The sequence below is a fragment of the Zootoca vivipara genome, chromosome 17, assembly GCF_963506605.1.
Source record: "Zootoca vivipara chromosome 17, rZooViv1.1, whole genome shotgun sequence".
NCBI classification, from domain to species: Eukaryota; Metazoa; Chordata; class Lepidosauria; order Squamata; family Lacertidae; genus Zootoca; species Zootoca vivipara.
In genome coordinates, this window is record NC_083292.1 from 4,170,445 (window position 1) to 4,188,036 (window position 17,592).

General features: G+C 43.3%; 1 protein-coding gene across 16 annotated transcripts in view; it reads left to right on the plus strand.

Annotated features, from left to right (window-relative positions):
* PITPNM2 (phosphatidylinositol transfer protein membrane associated 2) overlaps nucleotides 1–17,592 on the plus strand; it is a 217,622-nt gene that overhangs the window by 196,325 nt on the left and 3,705 nt on the right. For 15 of the 16 annotated variants that reach the window (XM_035098032.2, XM_035098047.2, XM_035098045.2 and 12 more), the window contains 7 exons: nucleotides 3,571–3,719; nucleotides 6,361–6,477; nucleotides 7,875–7,991; nucleotides 9,847–9,995; nucleotides 10,156–10,305; nucleotides 14,867–15,050; nucleotides 17,027–17,155. In XM_035098032.2, coding sequence (XP_034953923.2) covers nucleotides 3,571–3,719; nucleotides 6,361–6,477; nucleotides 7,875–7,991; nucleotides 9,847–9,995; nucleotides 10,156–10,305; nucleotides 14,867–15,050; nucleotides 17,027–17,155 — 995 coding nt within the window. Of the gene's footprint in view, nucleotides 1–3,570; nucleotides 3,720–6,360; nucleotides 6,478–7,874; nucleotides 7,992–9,846; nucleotides 9,996–10,155; nucleotides 10,306–12,329; nucleotides 12,498–14,866; nucleotides 15,051–17,026; nucleotides 17,156–17,592 lie in introns of those variants that run through there. The other variant, XM_060269816.1, reaches the window with a different exon arrangement.

A 17,592-nucleotide genomic window follows, 5' to 3' on the forward strand; every position in this document is an offset into this window, starting at 1 on the left:
CTATGATGGACATCTGTGGTAAGGCAAATGAATAAATTTGAGAAATCCAGCAGGGCAATTGAAGCTATGCTGTCAGAATGGCAATTTATGTCCTCCATGCAACTAAATGGGAGTTCTCCTAACAGGACAATGTTTGGTTTCCTCCTCTTGCCTTTGCACTGAAATTCTATAACAAGGAGCCTAGAGAGGATCTGCTGTGGGAATTGGTGAGGCGAGGGGCATCCTTTCTCAACAATACATTTCCTGCCTTTTCTTTTGACACTCAGCAGCTTTTGAGAGGCTGTTGTTGATTTAGAAATGTGTATGGGAATATGTGTTTTTAAAAATTAGACACCCAGAAATGGTAAGTTTGCAGGTGCTAAGGTGCCTCGGCGGTGGTCTCCTGACACATAGCTATACTGTAATGAGAAGACAGGTAAGTGACAGACTGAAGTACAATTTCCGCTTTTGTTCCTAAAGAACTTTGGTGCCCGGTTTAATATGTGGTTTGAACCCAACTCCCTCTGTTCCAGAGGCCATGACAGGCTTTCTGTGCTGGCTGAGGCTGATGGGAAGTTGTAGGGCAAAACATCTGAAGGGCACCAATTTGGGGGAAGCATAAAATGTTCTGAAACGTCTAAGAACCACCAATTAATTTCTCCTCTCTTACTGTGGGACATGGCCATGCTACAAATCTATAGTAGTTTCATACTTGTTTAACTGCCATGGCTTCCCACAAAGAATCCTAGGAATCACCCTTGTGCTGACAAGACTGAGAATGTGCTGTGCTACAAGTGAGATCTGCAACCAAATGCTGCAGCATGGAGTGCTCCTGTTCAAAGTGCCAACCAGCAGCTTCCTCTTCTAGGATACGCTGTTCTCCTCCCCCGCAACCTGACTTTCTCCTTTCTTTACAGTTCTCCACCCCATAGGCAGCACTGACTATGTTCATCCTCACTGGGATGTTGGAAGTAGGGACTCGCCCCAAGAGTTTCCTCTTCTGCAAACATCAGGGTTCTACTGATAATGTGGATACCTTCCTCTTGTATGTAAGTGATGCCAGTTTGATTACATAAAGATCAGCACTTCTCTCTGAATGTGGCTGACAGGAGGATTGATTGAGCTGACACCAGCACCATCCTGCCCTTCACAGCAGTTTGAGTTTCCAGGGTTTCTTGGGAGAGAGGCAGGTTTTTTTGAAAAGCAATACCAGTGAAGAGTACCAGTGAAGAATTCTCTTGCAGTATCCTCAAAGGGACACCACACTCCCCCACCCCTGCTTCAGGGTTTTTTTTAAGTCGCCATGACAGTTTAACTGATATGAAACCTGATATGAATCCTGAGAAGTGGAGTTTGTTATGGTTGCCGAGAGTTGTCAGGAGAGCTTCAAAAAAAAAATGCAGAGAGCAAAATCAACCCCAGTATATGGCGCTTATTGACCTGACTGAGGCCTTCGACACTGTACTGCCCTGTGGACTGTCCTTCTGAAAACTGGCTGCCCAGATAAATTTTTGAACGTCCTTCTGCTCCTCCATGATAACATGATGGCAACAATTGCAGATACCAATGGCTCTCAAAGTGAACCATTCACAGTGGGATCAGGTGTTAAACAGGGATGTGTTATCACCCCAATTCTATTTATTATCTTCATCGCCATGATCCTACACATTGTCGAAGGGAAACTCCCCAGCAGAGTAGAAATTATATATCATCAACAACAAAATTTTATTGCATTAGCCGGTTGGCCATAGCACATAAAGGATCCAGGCAGTAACCTACCACTATTATACAGAGAATGTATCAAATGCACTTGCAAAACAGCGAATATAAAATCATGCTATATAAAACAGATTTTGGTAAAAACTATGACACATCATGTGTGTTTCGTCTGTTGCAAAATATTTAGAGAGATCTGAGTCTAGAGAAAGTTAGCCTGTCAAAAGAGCCCTGAGTTTCAGGGCCTGCAAGATGTAGATGGCCACTCATCGGGTAACCCTGGGGTTAGCGTCCACCAATAGAAATTTCATGCAGTCATCTTCCAAGGCAATGAGCAGAGGAATTAGTAGAGGGAGCCTCGGTCTTATTGCGTCGTATAGGAGGCAGTGAAAGAAAAAGTGGATAACATCCTCTATCTTTCCCTTGTTACACGGCCAGTGTCGAAGGTCGGGGGGAGTGTTGGAAACTATACTCCCCAACAGAGTAGAAATTATATATCAAACAGATAGAAAGCTCTTTAATCTGAGTGGCTCGAAGCAAAGAATAAGGTTACCACAACTTCCATCATAGAGCTTCAGTATGCTGATGACAACGTAGTGTGTGCACACTCAGAAGATGACCTCCAAACCATCCTAAATATCTTCACAGAAGCTTATGAAAAGTTTGGTCTATTGCTCAATATCCAAAAAAACCAAAGTGCACAAGCACAAAACAACCCCTCTGCAGCGCCACAAATCCAACTTAATGGTGTAATGTTGGAAAGTGTCAATCATTTGGTCCTACCGTACCTGGACCGTTACCTTTCCACAAGGGCCAGCATTGATGCCAAAATCCAGCATCGCCTGAGCTCTGTGAGTGCAGCTTTCTCCCGATTGAAGCACAGAGTGTTTGAGGACTGGGACATGCACAGGTGAACCAAAATGCTCATTTACAAAGCTATTGTACTACCAATATTACTCTACACTTGTGAAACATGGACCACTTATAAACGCCATTTCCAGCTCTTTGAAAAATTCCATCAACCGACTGTCCTTGGGAAGACAGGTGAACTAATGCCAGTGTACTGCAAAAAGCAAAAATCGCTAGTGTTGAAGCAATGATTCTTCAGCATCAACTTCATTGGACTTGTCATGTTGTTCGGATGCCTGATTACCGTCTTCCAAAGCAACTACTCCATTCCCATCTCAAGAATGGAAGGCGAAATACCGGTGGATAACAAAATAGGTTTAAAGCCGCTCTCAAAGCAAACCTAAAATAATGTAACATAAGCAATGATAACTGGGAAACACTGGGCTGCAAATGCTCCAATTGGAGAACAGCCTTTACCAAAGGTATCATAGACTTTGAAGAAGCTTGAACTCAGGGCAAAAAGGAGAAACGTGCTAAGAGGAAGGCACATTTGACAAACCCTCACCATGATCAACTCCTGCTCAGAAACCTATGTCCCCACTGTGGAAGGACGTGTGGATCCAGAATTGTCCTCCACAGTCATGGACTCACTGTTAAGACTGTGTTCATGGAAGACAATCTTCTCGGCTACGAGTGATCGTCAAAGAAGGAGACGACTCCCTTCACAGAGCTACAATTCCCAGGATTCCCAGGGAAGAAGCATGAATTATTAAACCAAATTACACTTCCCAGGATTCTTTAGGGGAAGCAATGACTGTTTAAAGCAGTGTGACACTGCTTTAATTGTATAGTGCAGATGGGGCCAAAGTTGTTACACCCAGAAAGAGAGTTTTCAGACATTTTAGTCGGAAAAGCAATGGGCCTGAAATAGAAATAGAAATAGACTTGAATTATTTTTTACTTTTCTTTTCCATGAAAGGAATAATCCAAACGTTGGGGTTTTGTCTCCTTTTGTTTTGTTCCCAGTTGCTGCCAAATGGTGGGGAACGAAAAGAATAGACTATGCTCTCTATTGCCCCGATGCCCTCACCGCCTTCCCTACGGTGGCCTTACCGCACCTCTTCCATGCAAGCTACTGGGAGTCAACAGATGTGGTTTCCTTCCTCCTCAGGCAGGTCAGTCCTATTTGGTTTGCAAATCTCCAGCATACAGAGGGACTGTGCTCACACTCCCATTTGCTGTGCACTCACTGTGTTTCCAGCCCCAGGTCTTTAATCCATGTTCACACAACGTTATCCAAAACGCTACTCTTTGATGTGCTGTTCTCAAGCCTGCTTCGCACCAGTTTGGAGTCCTTAAGTTCCTAGTCCATCTCTAGCCAAGGTGTAAAACCTTTCCATAGGGTAAATGCATCCTCTCCCGGGCAACATCCTCTGTTCTGTTGTGTACACAAACAGAAATTAGTTTGACACTAATGAAACCCTGCTGATGTGAGCAGCCAGAGGGATAGAACGGTGAAACTATTTCACTGTGTTCTAATGTGAACACACCCTCAGTCCTCTGTTAGTATTAAATTGCAGAGGGAACTCACAGTTATTCAATGAAACTGGACACCACTAATTTATCATGAATTTTGCTTTGCATTTTTGCAAGCTGAAAATATCTGAGGCAAAGCTACAAATATAATGAATGACTCTCCCTCTTAATAAATGTAGCTTATGATACCCTTGGCAAAGTGTTCATATTTCTAGTGCTCATGATGGTAGCGGGGACAACGACGACTGTGGGGGCTTTGACTTAAGAATTTGTGGGCATGTGTGTGATGTGACATCTTCTAGCCTTCTTGCCTGCATACCCCTCCTCTCACAAACTTTCTGTTAGTTTCAACTTTTCAGTATCATAACAAAAAATAACTGGAACAAAAATTATGTAAAAGCAAAACCTCTAGGATTGACCAACTAAAATAAAGCATGCAGTTTAAATGCATGAATGTTTTGCATAGTTTAGGCCAGTTCATGAAATTCATTACTTTTAAGCTGCAATCCTATATGCATTCGGCTGAATTCAGAGTCCCCCTGAATTCAGTAGACCTTGTTTCAGAAAAGCCATGTATAGGATTGCACTGTTCATGGAGTTTTCTAGATGCTTGCCATCCTCAATATGATAGATTCAGAAAAGGAGGCAAGAGGATAGATTGGTCTCTGAAACACTTTTCTACCAGAATCCTGTAGCCAGAGTTGCCTTAGTTAGATTGCTAAATCTGCTGGAATCTTATGTCATCCAAGGAAGTGTCTGGTGCTGCAGAGCTGAGTCAAGAAGTCAGTGGATCTGGAGGCAATGTGTGATAATAACGCATTTCTGAAGAAAAGATTTCCCCAGAGCAGGGAGAAAAGGGTTGGGATGCCATCAGAATGAGCACACAGCTTTCGCATGAGGACAGCAGACTAAGTGATGACAAAGGATTGCATCCATTCCCCCAGTAGGAGAAAGCTTTTCCTGCTATAGGAATAAAACGTTTGCAGAATGTGGCAGACATGGCTGCACACAACTTCACTGTACTAGAAACACACATACATACTTCTCATCCTGGAGTGAGCTGCAAGAAAGGGATGGGTGAGTTTTGAAATTTTTTCAGCAGATTGGGGAAGCTGAGTATGATGGGTTCCTATAGGCTAGCACTTGTGACGTCACCAGCATGCCTTCCTCTATCCCTAAAGCAGTTGTCAAACTGGTTTTTTTAATGTTCATAAACTTCTATACATTTTTAACAGGAGAATAGGCATAAAAGTATACATACTTTGTTATAAAAAAATTTAAAAGTATATCCACTCCCTAAAACACGTGGCGAGACATTAAGAGTCAGAGACCTGATCCAGCATTCAATTTGCAAGAAGCATTACAAATGGAAGGCAGTTTTGGAAGCTGCTTCCAAGAGTGGCCATTCCAAGCGTGGCCATTTCTGTATAGCTCAGGCATCCCCAAACTTTGGCCCTCCAGATGTTTTGGCCTACAACTCCCATGATCCCTAGCTAACAGGACCAGTGGTCGGGGAAGATGGGAATTGTAGTCCAAAACATCTGGAGGGCCAAAGTTTGGGGATGCCTGATTTAGCACTTTCAATATGCAAATGGAAACTCCAGTCGCAGTCCTGACCAATTCAACTCTGCCCATCTCTTAATTGTTTTAAATACCATCTGTTCAAACTCACCCCCTTGGCTCTGTTTTAATTAATCTAGAATAACTACCAGTTCTTTAAAAATAAAAATGGCAGAGGGAAAACGTAGGAGTACAAAAACCCAAACCTTTCCTTTTAAATAAGTGCAGAGCCCCAGCTAGTGCCACACAACATGTGCAAAGCACCTGGCCCCCAATAATGGAACAAAGGACATACAGAAACAGATATGGGCGAAAACAGGCTGCAACTTATGCAAAAACAGGCTAAAACAAGTATGCAGGGTTGGCTAGGCATAGGGCAAGGACTGGATATTGGAAAGCCCATCTGATGGCCATCCCCCCAGCCTGTCTGCTTGGGTCACCTCCTGGGAGCTGCCAACATGTTGTGCCAGCCAAACATCATCTGAGCTCTAGCTGGCAACCTGGGCTGAATGGTGAAAAGCCAATCCCCTCACAATTCAGGGCCAAGTCTTCCCACCCCCTCCCCCCAAGGCCCCTCGGTGTTAACGGATCTGTCCAGTGACCTCAGCTGCTCCAGTGACTTCTGCTGCCACCAGAGCTAGGCATCTTCCACTTTGCAAACAGGGTGTAGTAGATGCTTGCACTTTGTGGAAATCCCTGATCAGGCTATGCTTTCCTCAGGTGATGAGGCACGAGAACGCCAGCATCCTGGAGCTGGATGGGAAGGAGGTCTCTGTCTTTACTCCTTCTAAGCCCAGGGAGAAGTGGCTTCGCAAGAGGACCCATGTGAAGCTAAGGGTAAGCACAGTCTTCTGTTGTTGTTTTTTAAATTTAACTTTATTCTATATTGAAAGCAATATGCACTCTATTTGGCCAGTCCAAGGGTATCATCAATGTGAGTTAATTCACTGGCTTCTTTGAGGAACAAATTGCATCTAGCATTGATTGTGTCACCATGAAAAAAGGCAGTTGCTTGTGAAACTTGTTACTGAGCATGAAACAATTTTATTTGTTTTATTTGTAAGTGGTTCCTCTTCCTCCACTTTTTAATCCTCAGTCTCAACAACCCTGTTAGGCTGAGAGTTAGGAACTGACGCAAGGACACCCAGTGAGGTTCATGACTTGAACCTGGATCTCCCCAGTCCTCGTCTGACACCCCTACATACATCTTGCTGACTCTTAACTCGAACTGTAGCACCACAGGCGTTTCTCTAATTTAACCATCAACCATATGCTTGCACCTCAGTGATAGAGCACACACTTTGCATCCAAAAGATTCCTGATTCAATTCTGCATCTCCAGGTGCAGCTGAGGAAGACTCCTGTCTGAAACCCTCAAGAGCACCTCCTAGTCCATATAAACAGTACTGAGGTAGATGGGCCAATGGTCCAACTCTGTAGAAGGCATAAGAAGTCCTATAAGATATGTGGAAATGAGGTCTCCTTGGCTGCTACTTAACAATTTCAGTTGCCATTCATGCGCTCCCAAGCCACTCATGCGTGGGCAGGATTTCAGATAGGGACACTGGCACCATCCTGCTCTTCCCCTCTGTGTTTCTTCTTCTCTTCTCCCGTTGTCAGGTGAGTGATTTGCAGCCTGTCTTGCTTCTCAGAGCATTCCACATATTGTACTCTATTTCCAATAACTGATTGGTGTCCAATTTTAACATTTTACGTGCTTTTTATTGTATGGCTTTATGTGCTGTTGTAAACCGCTTTGATTTTTTTTAAATGAAATATGTAAATACTTAAACATTTTACAAATAAATATCTGTCGTTGTTACGGTATTTTAAATATTCATGCCCTGCCTTCTAGAACAGTGTCTTCCTTAACTATTTATTCTCTGCACCATGCACATCGGTGGGTCTACATAAGTAAATAAATGAATGATTGTGATGCTGTGGTAAAGACACAGCACCCTCAGGCTGGTAGGTGATGGACCTAATTTGCAGAAAGGACAAGCTTTGAATCATAGTATTGTAGAGTTGGCAGGGACCCTGAGGGTAATCTAGTCCAGACCCCTGCAAGTCAGAAATCTTCCAAGGGAGTCCTTTTCCACTGTCAAACAGCTCTTACCATCAGAAAGTCCTTCCTGATGTTCAGTCAGAATCTCTTTTCTTATAACTGTAATCCATTGTTTTGGCTCCTCACCTCCAGAGCAGGAAAAAACAGGCTCGTTTTTCTTTTCTTTATAGAACGTCACAGCCAATCACCGAATAAATGATGCTATTGCCAATGAGGATGGACCCCAGATGTTAACTGGAAGGTTTATGTATGGCCCATTGGACATGGTCACACTCACAGGAGAAAAGGTATTGTTTGTTACAGATCTGATCGGATCCCTTTAAAACAAAGAAGGAAATAAATGTTCCATTTATGTTTCTACTATAATTTTTTGGTCAGAGTATAAATCTTAAACGCCCAACTTGCAGTTAGATTTAATGTCCGGATCAACTGAAACTGAAATGTGCTTGGCGCTAAAGCTGGTCAGCTATTCAACATAATCAGAACCTGAAGCCTGATCATCACACACACACACACACACACCCCACGATAGAAGACTTGAATCCAAGAGGTCCATTGTCAAATGAGGTCATGCTGGCTGGGACTGGTGGGAATTGTAATCTAAGACATCCACAAGGCACCAAGTTACTACGGTATATAGTGCTGCTATGTAATACTCTCTTTATCAGTTAACTGGGTCTGCTTCTGTCTGACTTCATGTAAGGGCACTTTTGCAAGCGATACAGAGAAGGTGCTTTTGCCTCTGATGTGGGCATAGCAAATATTGTTATTAGGAATTGCTGCTGTCATCCTTTTTTCTTCTCTGTAGTTCCCATGTTTACTCAGGCCAGGATCCAATATTCATATTCTCTTTTTATTGGGAGACATTGTTTAGGAATGTCAAATGTTCAGTGGTTCCAAACAACAACTGCCCCCCGACAACTTTAAAATGGTTGAGGTTCTTGGCAGTCCACCTCCTTGTTTTTCTCTTATAGCAATTGCAGTGTGCTGTGCTAGATGCTGTTTGATTTTTAATCGTATTTGTATTGCTTCTTTTATTGCTTATATTGTATTTTCTTGCATTACAGTTCAAATTCCATAAATTCAAATTGTATGTGTTCTTCACCAACCACCTGAGAACCATTCGTGGTCCATGGACCATAGTTTGAGAACCCCTGTCTTCATTGTAGGATAAAATGAGCACCTTTTCTGCATTGTACTTGACAGGAATGGTGGCATGTATATATTTATTTGTTATAATTGGCGTCCTGTTTTTTTTTACCAAAGGCGCACACTCAGCTTTGCTTCAGGGTGTTTGAATTTAGTCCTGAAGCTAATATTGGAAGGGGTCATAAGAGTGCTAGAGGCCATAGCTGCCAAGTTATCCCTTTTTTTAAGGGAAATTCCCTTATGCTGAATAGGCTTCCTCATGAGAAAAGGGAAAACTTGGCAGCTATGGCTAGAGGCAGAGGAGGAGGAGTGGGTAACACCCTCCGTGTTCATGGTGCTCTGCAAAGTAACCTAAGCATTAGATAAAAGTCAAATGTCCCCAAGGAGTTCATAGTCTTCATTTCAGAAATGGAAGACATAGCTTAAACCAAGGTAAACAATTGATCCACCCCCCTTGTTATAACTGCCCTGAGATCTACGGGTATAGGGTGGTATACATCCCCCCTCCCCCCGTGTACCACTCTGACATCTTATGATGAAGGGTGGTATATAAATATAATAAATTAATAACAAATTAATAACTCTAACAAATTATTGTTATTATTTTAAAATAATAATAATAATAATAATAATAATAATAATAATAATAATAATAATTTATTATTTATACCCCGCCCATCTGGCTGGGTTTCCCCAGCCACTCTGGGCGGCTTCCAACCGAATATTAAAACAGTATAGCATTAAACATGGAAGTTTGTTTATAGTCTGTTATGATTGGCAGTGACTCTCAGGCACCTGAAGTTATCCCTGGCCCTGCTACCTAAGATACTTTTAATACTGTGTGCAGACAGTAAAGAAGATAGTAGAAAGAGTGACAAAGAATGAATGTCCTGAAACCTTGAAATCGGAACAACATAGTTTGCTAGGCTGTTACTTGCTACACATGTTCATGATTCCAAATACTCCTTCCTCCCAATTTCCTTTGTGCCATAGGTGGATATTCATATCATGACACAACCCCCATCAGGAGAATGGGCTTACTTTGACACAGAGGTTACCAACAGCAGTGGTAGGATTTCCTACATTATCCCCAAAAACAAGCGGCTGGGCATTGGCGTATATCCTGTCAAGATGGTGGTCAGGTAAGTTTTGCTGCAGAATGTTTTGGCTTCTGCGGCCCTTTATAAATAACTTGAACTTGTGGAGCTACAATGTTTGACGGCAAGGGACTGACCCAAACATGTTTGCTCCCTGATCAGTCTCTTAACTAACTCAGTCCCTCCCTTTTCCCTTTTCCTTTAGAGGCGACCACACGTATGCCGACAGCTACATCACTGTTCTGCCCAGGGGGACTGAGTTTGTGGTCTTCAGCATTGACGGTTCCTTTGCAGCCAGTGTTTCAATCATGGGCAGTGACCCCAAAGTCAGAGCTGGAGCAGTTGATGTAGTACGGTATGAAGGATTTGGAAATGCTTTGTGTCTGCAGTTGTGCTTTGGGAGTGCAAAATTATGAAAATATCCCCTTTCATTTTTAAAAGGGAAGTTGCTGGCCCTCGGGGGTTTCAGGGAGAAACCTTATTTATAGCATATGCTTTTGTGAGCCAGAATCCATTAGAGTCATGAAGTATTTGTCCTGAGGGGTTGATGTGTACATAAAATGGGGGGGGGGGAGATCCAGACAGTGACTGTTGTATTCATAGCTGCCAAGTTTTCCCTTTTCTCGATAGGAAGCCTATTCAGCATAAGGGAAAATCCCTGTAAAAAAGGGATAACTTGGCAGCTATGGTTGTATTATTCACAAAACTGTGTTAGCAATAACATAAATATTTTGGCATTAGTTAGCTAATTAATGTATATTGGGTGGTTCTCTCCTCCTTTGCCACATATTAAAGAGCTACTTTCATTTTGAGGCACAAATAAAATAAATACTCTGAGATCTAGGACTCCTTCTAGAACTGTTTGCATGGTCTGTCCACTATGTGGGCTTCCCCTCCCCTTTCACTTCCTAGCCCCTTCTCCTCCTTCTCCTTCTTCTAATTTGTCTTTTTTCTTATTTCTTTACTCCTTTTTACTCTTTGCTTTGATTGCATAAGTCTGATCTCCTTAATGATATTGTGAATTGATATGCTGCTTTTTTTACCTTTATTGTTCATGTTTTGTTACTTGCATTGTTACAAAACTTCTAAAAGAACCAATAAACTATGAATAATAATAAAAAAACCACCACCAACATATAGAGTGATAAAAATCTGATCCCAGTTCAAGCCACAAATGTTAAAATTGAACCTCTTGATAAATTCTAATTCATCGGTTTCACATTGCAGTCTTCTTTTGAGAATAGTCATCTTATGGCAGCATGTCCTACCTAGGAGCTTCAAATCTTCAACTGCTTTTTTAAAAATATTGCCTTTCTGATGCGAAATAGAATTCTTCTTGAAAAGATATCATAATGACTCACCCACACATATAGATATATGGCATGATTTTATTTCTTGTACAGCATCATTCACTGCCATCCGTATATGCAAATGTCTGGTTTATTTAAGACTATATAGAACCTTTATTCTCAATAATGAAGGAAATCACAGGTGGAGAATTTTATAAAACTTTAGTATCTGTAAAGGGAAACTTAATGTGAGTTAATACCTTTTTAATCCTTTGGAGCTGCACTGAACCTTTGTACTTTTCTCCTTCCAAGCTGTGATTCTTTATGGCTTACATTTTTTTTATTCTTTGTTGTTGTTTTCTTGTTTATTGTTTGTTTGTTTTTGCTTCCCCCCCTGTTAATAATAAAAGAGTAAGGGGGGGGGTTAAAATAGCATCCTTTGTTCCAGGGGTGCTTCTTCATAGCACATCCCTGTTCCAAGGCCTCTTTTTGTGGCCTGAGACTCTTAGAGGTAATGGTTTCCCTACCCATGTTTCTTGGGATTCCAAAATTCATTTCCTGGTCTTTTTAGTTGCACATGCAAAAAAAGGGGGGTGGAGCCAAGATGGCTACGGAGTAGCAAGCAGGCTTCGGCACTCCGCTGATAACAGGACTAAATAGTGCCACCCAGGGAAGTAAATTTTCCTTTTTTCCTTTTCTACTTTTAAACTCACCAACCTACTAAGATTTTATCAGCACCTTCTTATCTATGCTATGAGAAACACCCTGGGCAAGTTCCATGAAGCATCCTGGGCAGGCCACCAGCTGCTAGCTATTAACCGCCAGCTCCCTTTTATACTTTGCCCTTGGAACTCCTGGCAGTCACTACAGAGAAACTCTTAAACTGAACAAATTGAGAACTTTCTACCTCTTCTTTTCTTCGGTTAAGGAAACTTTTCCTTCTTTACTTCCCACTGCAATACTATGCCTACTAGTAAACGCAACAGGGACCCAGAGGAAGCAGTCCCATCTCCCGCTTCCAAGCAATCTAAAATTTTAAACAAATCTGCTTTTACAGTCCCAACAAAAAACCGTTTCTCTCCCCTTGAAGATGACTGTGAAGATGAGGAGAATACTCGGGGTGGGGGCGCAGAATTGGATCCAACGATGGCGCAAGCTGACCCTGTGCCTTTAAGCGAGGAAGGAACAACAAGTTGGGAGAGCACTCAATTAACTCTAATTGCAAGAACGGTTGAGCATATCTTCCAACAAATTAGAGGTATTGCCTCTCAAATATCCCAATTATCTAAAGAGGTCCACAGTTTATCAGCTAATAACAAGCAGGCACTAGCAGAACATCAGAGCACCAAAGTGAAATGGCGACAACAAGAGCAGACCCCTAAGCTCGACGTAGAACGCGTAGACGTAAAACTTGGGCAAACAAATAAAAGGCACAAATTCCGGATGGGTGACACGTGGCTTGAGAGCAGTACATGTGAAAAGGATCTAGGAGTCTTGGTAGACCACAAACATGACATGAGTCAATAGTGTGATGCAGCAGCTAAAAAAGCCAATGCAATTCTGGGCTGCATCAATAGGAGTATGGCATCTAGATCAAGGGAAGTAATAGTACCACTGTATTCCGCTCTGGTCAGACCTCACCTGGAGTACTGTGTCCAGTTCTGGGCACCACAGTTCAAGAAGGATACTGACAAGCTGGAACGTGTCCAGAGGAGGGCTACCAAAATGGTCAAAGGCCTGGAAACGATGCCTTATGAGGAACGGCTTAGGGACCTGGGTATGTTTAGCCTGGAGAAGAGAAGGTTAAGGGGTAATATGATAGCCATGTTCAAATATATAAAAGGATGTCATATAGAGGAGGGAGAAAGTTTGTTTTCTGCTGCTCCAGGGAAGCGGACACGGAGCAATGGATTCAAGCTACAAGAAAGAAGATTCCACCTAAACATTAGGAAGAACTTCCTGATAGTAAGAGCTGTTCGCCAGTGGAATTTGCTACCAAGGAGTGTGGTGGAGTCTCCTTCTTTGGAGGTCTTTAAGCGGAGGCTTGACAGCCATCTGTCAGGAATGCTTTGATGGTGTTTCCTGCTTGGCAGGGGGTTGGACTGGATGGCCCTTGTGGTCTCTTCCAACTCTATAATTCTATTATTCTATTAAAACAAACTCTTCCTATTTAATCTTCCAACCAAAAAAAGATCTGTATGCCAATCCGTGGAAGACTAGATCAAACTCCTAACTGGGAAGGTGTCCAGTGTTCCAAACGACATTTATCAGACTTATTTGGTAGTGGTCTCACAGAGATCGACTTAGTTGGAACTGAACCCTTGAATATCACAAATCAAATCCAAAAAATTATGTTAACTTTTTCCTCTACTAGACTGCCCCCACTGATTCACTAGATGAAATTCAAATTGTCAAGCAGAGGAGTTTTTCCAACCCGGGTATTTCACAATACAGTGGTACCTCGGTTTATGAACACAATTGGTTCCGGAAGTCTGTTCATAAACTGAAGTGTTCATAAACTGAAGCGAACTTTCCCATTGAAAGTAATGGAAAGTGGATTAATCTGTTCCAGATTGGTCCGCGGCATTTGTAAACCGAAAATTCGTAAACCGAGGTGTTCATAAACCGAGGTTCCACTGTACTATTGTTGCACCCTTATGTAAGATGAGGACTGATGCGACAGAGGCGGCCCACAAAACCAAGGCCTGGTTCCCCAATGGAAGTAACGACATTGCAAAAAAACTTGACAGGGGGAGAGGAAATAGACATACCCGAGTTGAATTCCCAGATTCACGCCCAACATCAAAATAACCAGGAGAGCCAAAAGGAACAGCCGATTCCCCCTAGACACATACAAAAAGATCTGAGAACAGAAAATGTGAAAAGATGTGATTGGAAAGTAGATTACAAATGTCCTAAATGAATTTAGCAAATATATCAAATTTAAGAATGAAAGACTGGGATAATATGTTTACAAAAGGTGTTTGTGAGGGTAGAAGAGCAAGCGTTTATTTTTCATTTATTTGTTACAAAGTGCTGTGCAATGGAATAAATATTGCAGAAATTTCTATTGATCGCTTAGCTTCACATATAGCAGCTTCAGCAGGCCGGCTCCTGGCAAAATCCTCTCTGTACAGTATTTGTGGACAGCTAAGATTCCACTTCCATCTCAGTTGTTGGTAAAAGGGGGGGCACGTTCTCTCTTGTGCTAAGGGACCTTTCCCAGGACTTAGGGAAAGGCCACTGCTCAGTGGGGAAAGGGCCTTGGGTCAGTGATAGGTAGAGCACCTGCTTTGCAGGCAGAAGGTCCCATGTTCATTCTCTGACATCTCCATTTAGGTCTGGGAGTTTCCCAGCCTAACTCAATATATGGCAGCTTCTTGTGTTGGTTGTAAGTTGGGAGAAAGTACAAACAAAGCACCCATTGGCAACAATTGGAGAGTTTTCCTCTAAAATTATCTCTTCAGAAGCATTCCTAATACAAATAGGCACGTCAGTGTGCCGAGATGGTTCAGGACTTCAGCAGCAGGCAAATAGTTCCCACTTCCCCTTGCCAGATCTCCAGCCTGTAATACATCCTCCCTCCCTCCTGTTCTTATTAATTGTTTTCTCCCTTCCCCTTCTTAGGCACTGGCAAGACCTTGGCTACCTCATTATCTACGTCACGGGCCGGCCTGACATGCAGAAGCAGCGGGTAGTTGCCTGGTTAGCACAGCACAACTTCCCCCATGGGATCGTCTCGTTCTGCGATGGTCTGGTTCACGACCCACTGCGGCACAAGGCCAACTTCCTCAAGTCCCTACTCACAGACGTAAGCAAGCTCTCTCTCAGCAGGTTTAGGGAGAACTTCTCAAAGTGCCCAGAGGCTGTGTCTATCCAAACAGCGCATGGAAATATCTGTGGGTAGTGTGAGGAGGTGTCATCCTGAACCAAACTAAGTATCCAACAGACGTGGAAGATTTTTGGTGATGTTCCAGACACTGGCCAGTTGTTAGCGAAGTCACTTAAATAGAGCAAATGGAGTCCAGAGATAAAAGAAACTGATAATACTTTGGGGGACAGAAAAATCTAGTATATCATATGAGGAGAAATAGAGAGGTGTTTTGTCTTTCTTAGTAGCTAAGCTCTAGTCCATAACAGGAATATATACTAATACAGTGGAGAATTCCCTCAGAACTAATCAGCTGATCAGAACCTCTTGAACATCTAACAAACACAGTTTTGACAAACTCAGTTCACGGAGCTTCAATTTTTAACCATAGTTCATAGAATTGTAGAATTGGAAGGGATTACAAGGGTCACCCCCGACAATGCAGGAATCTCAACTGAAGCATCCATGACTGATGGCCATCCAGTCTCTTCATTACATTCACCTGAGACATTTTAACTAGGGATGCTAGAGCATCCATTCATTTTGCCAAAAAAGGTGCTGTGGATGGTGTATGTTCCAAGTGCACATGTGCAAAATCCCCCCAAAAGCTCTGAGCATTCTCCTCCACCTCCCTCTTCCCCTGTCAGTAGACAAAAAAACTTCCCTTTGGGCAGGCAAAGGAAGAAGCAGAGGTGGCGGCTGCAGGCGGTGGTACAGTTGCCCAGTTAGGCAATGTTAGACTCCTAAGTGTCTTCAGGCGGTCTTTGGTAATAGAAATGGGAAAATGTGTCAGGTTCAAGTTTCTCTTTGTTTCTCATTTTTCCAAAAAATAAATAAAAATAATAATCCTTCCAGTAGCACCTTAGAGACCAACTGAGTTTGTCATAGGTATGAGCTTTCATGCACACTTCTTCAGATACCTCATTTTTCCAGTCTTCAGTTCTCAACAATGCCACATCAGTTTGCAACTTTTAAAAAAAGAAGCCTGAAGAAAATTCATCATTTTAGTGCAGATTTATCTTTCAATATACAGTGGTACCTCTGGTTGCGCACAGGATCCGTTCCGGAGCTCCGGTCGGATCCCGAGGAATTCGCAACCAGAGGTGCTGCTTCTGCACATGCGCGCGGCGCAGTAGGGCACTTCTGTACATGCACATGCGCGGGAAAATACTTGCGGGTTTGCCACGTTCTCTTCCTGAAGGATATGCATCAAGAGGTGTGCGTCTGCAGAGGTACCACTGTACAGATAGATAGGTTTATTACAGCCATAGGCCCATATTCAATACCAATATTCATTGAGGTACCACTGTACACATTTTAATGCAATTTTGTCTAATGTACACAAAGCAGTTTTGTAATAACTTTTTTGCATGAGGTTTTATAATATACACATTTTTATGCAGCTTTTATTATAAGCACGTTACTTTTATCTTATTTATCTATCTACTTTCATATGCCACATATCAGAGTGGTTTACAACATGTATACTTGGCCAGACTGCTCATCTTGCTAGGTGAAGCCCTGGAATGATGCCCCCAAACCCTGCCCAAAGTGACACCACTTCTGGGCAGGCTGTGACCAAGACCCCTAGCAGTGCCCTTCCCAGACAGAAGGCCCTGAAGCAGCAGCTGCTGTTGGCACTGGGGGACCTTGGGGCAGGTGGCTTGGAGGATCGGGGTGAACCTTGTGAACGCCAGTCCTGCTTTTGAGCATTCAGGGAGGGTGTTTGCCTTCCCGAGCACTTCTCCTCAAATGCATCCTTACTCTTAACATTACAACTTTTTACCAAGGCATCCTACAAAAGATACTACAACACAACATCTTTGCGTGAAAACCAAGGGTCTGGTGCTGTTCCAGAGGTTACATTTCCCTCCCAGTTGCCAATGATTTGCCTTTTCTTGCCCCGCACCCTGCAGCTTGACATGAAGATCCATGCGGCCTATGGATCCACCAAGGATGTCTCAGTCTACACCTCCATCAGCCTGCCGCCTATGCAGATCTACATTGTTGGGCGGCCGACCAAGAAGTTACAGAACCATTGTCAGGTAACCTCAGAATTCAGGTGCTTTCGCAAGGGATAGATAAGTGCCTGTATGATGAGGCTGGGGGTGCAGCCTGTCCAAGCCCTACAGCTGTGCCACTCAGCGGTGTAGCTAGCCGCTCGGGCACCTGGGGTGGCACCTGTGCCTGGAGGCGGGGCAGGGTGCGCCAGGGAAGGGTGTGCTGCACGGAGCCTCCAAGGAGTCTGCCCACTGCCTCTCTCTCAGCTGTAGGGCAGAGGAGGGGGAGGCGGTGAGCAGACACAGGCCACACACTGCCGTTTTGGGCCCCATGGTAAGTGCCGCCCCCGCAGTGTGGTTACCGAGTGCCCGTGCCCCCCCCCAGCTATGCCCCTGGTGCCACTTCTGTGTCAGTGGGGCTCACGAAAAGTGGCTCCGAAGAGATACCCAGAGAAGATGTAGAGGAGGGTGGCATTCTGGAG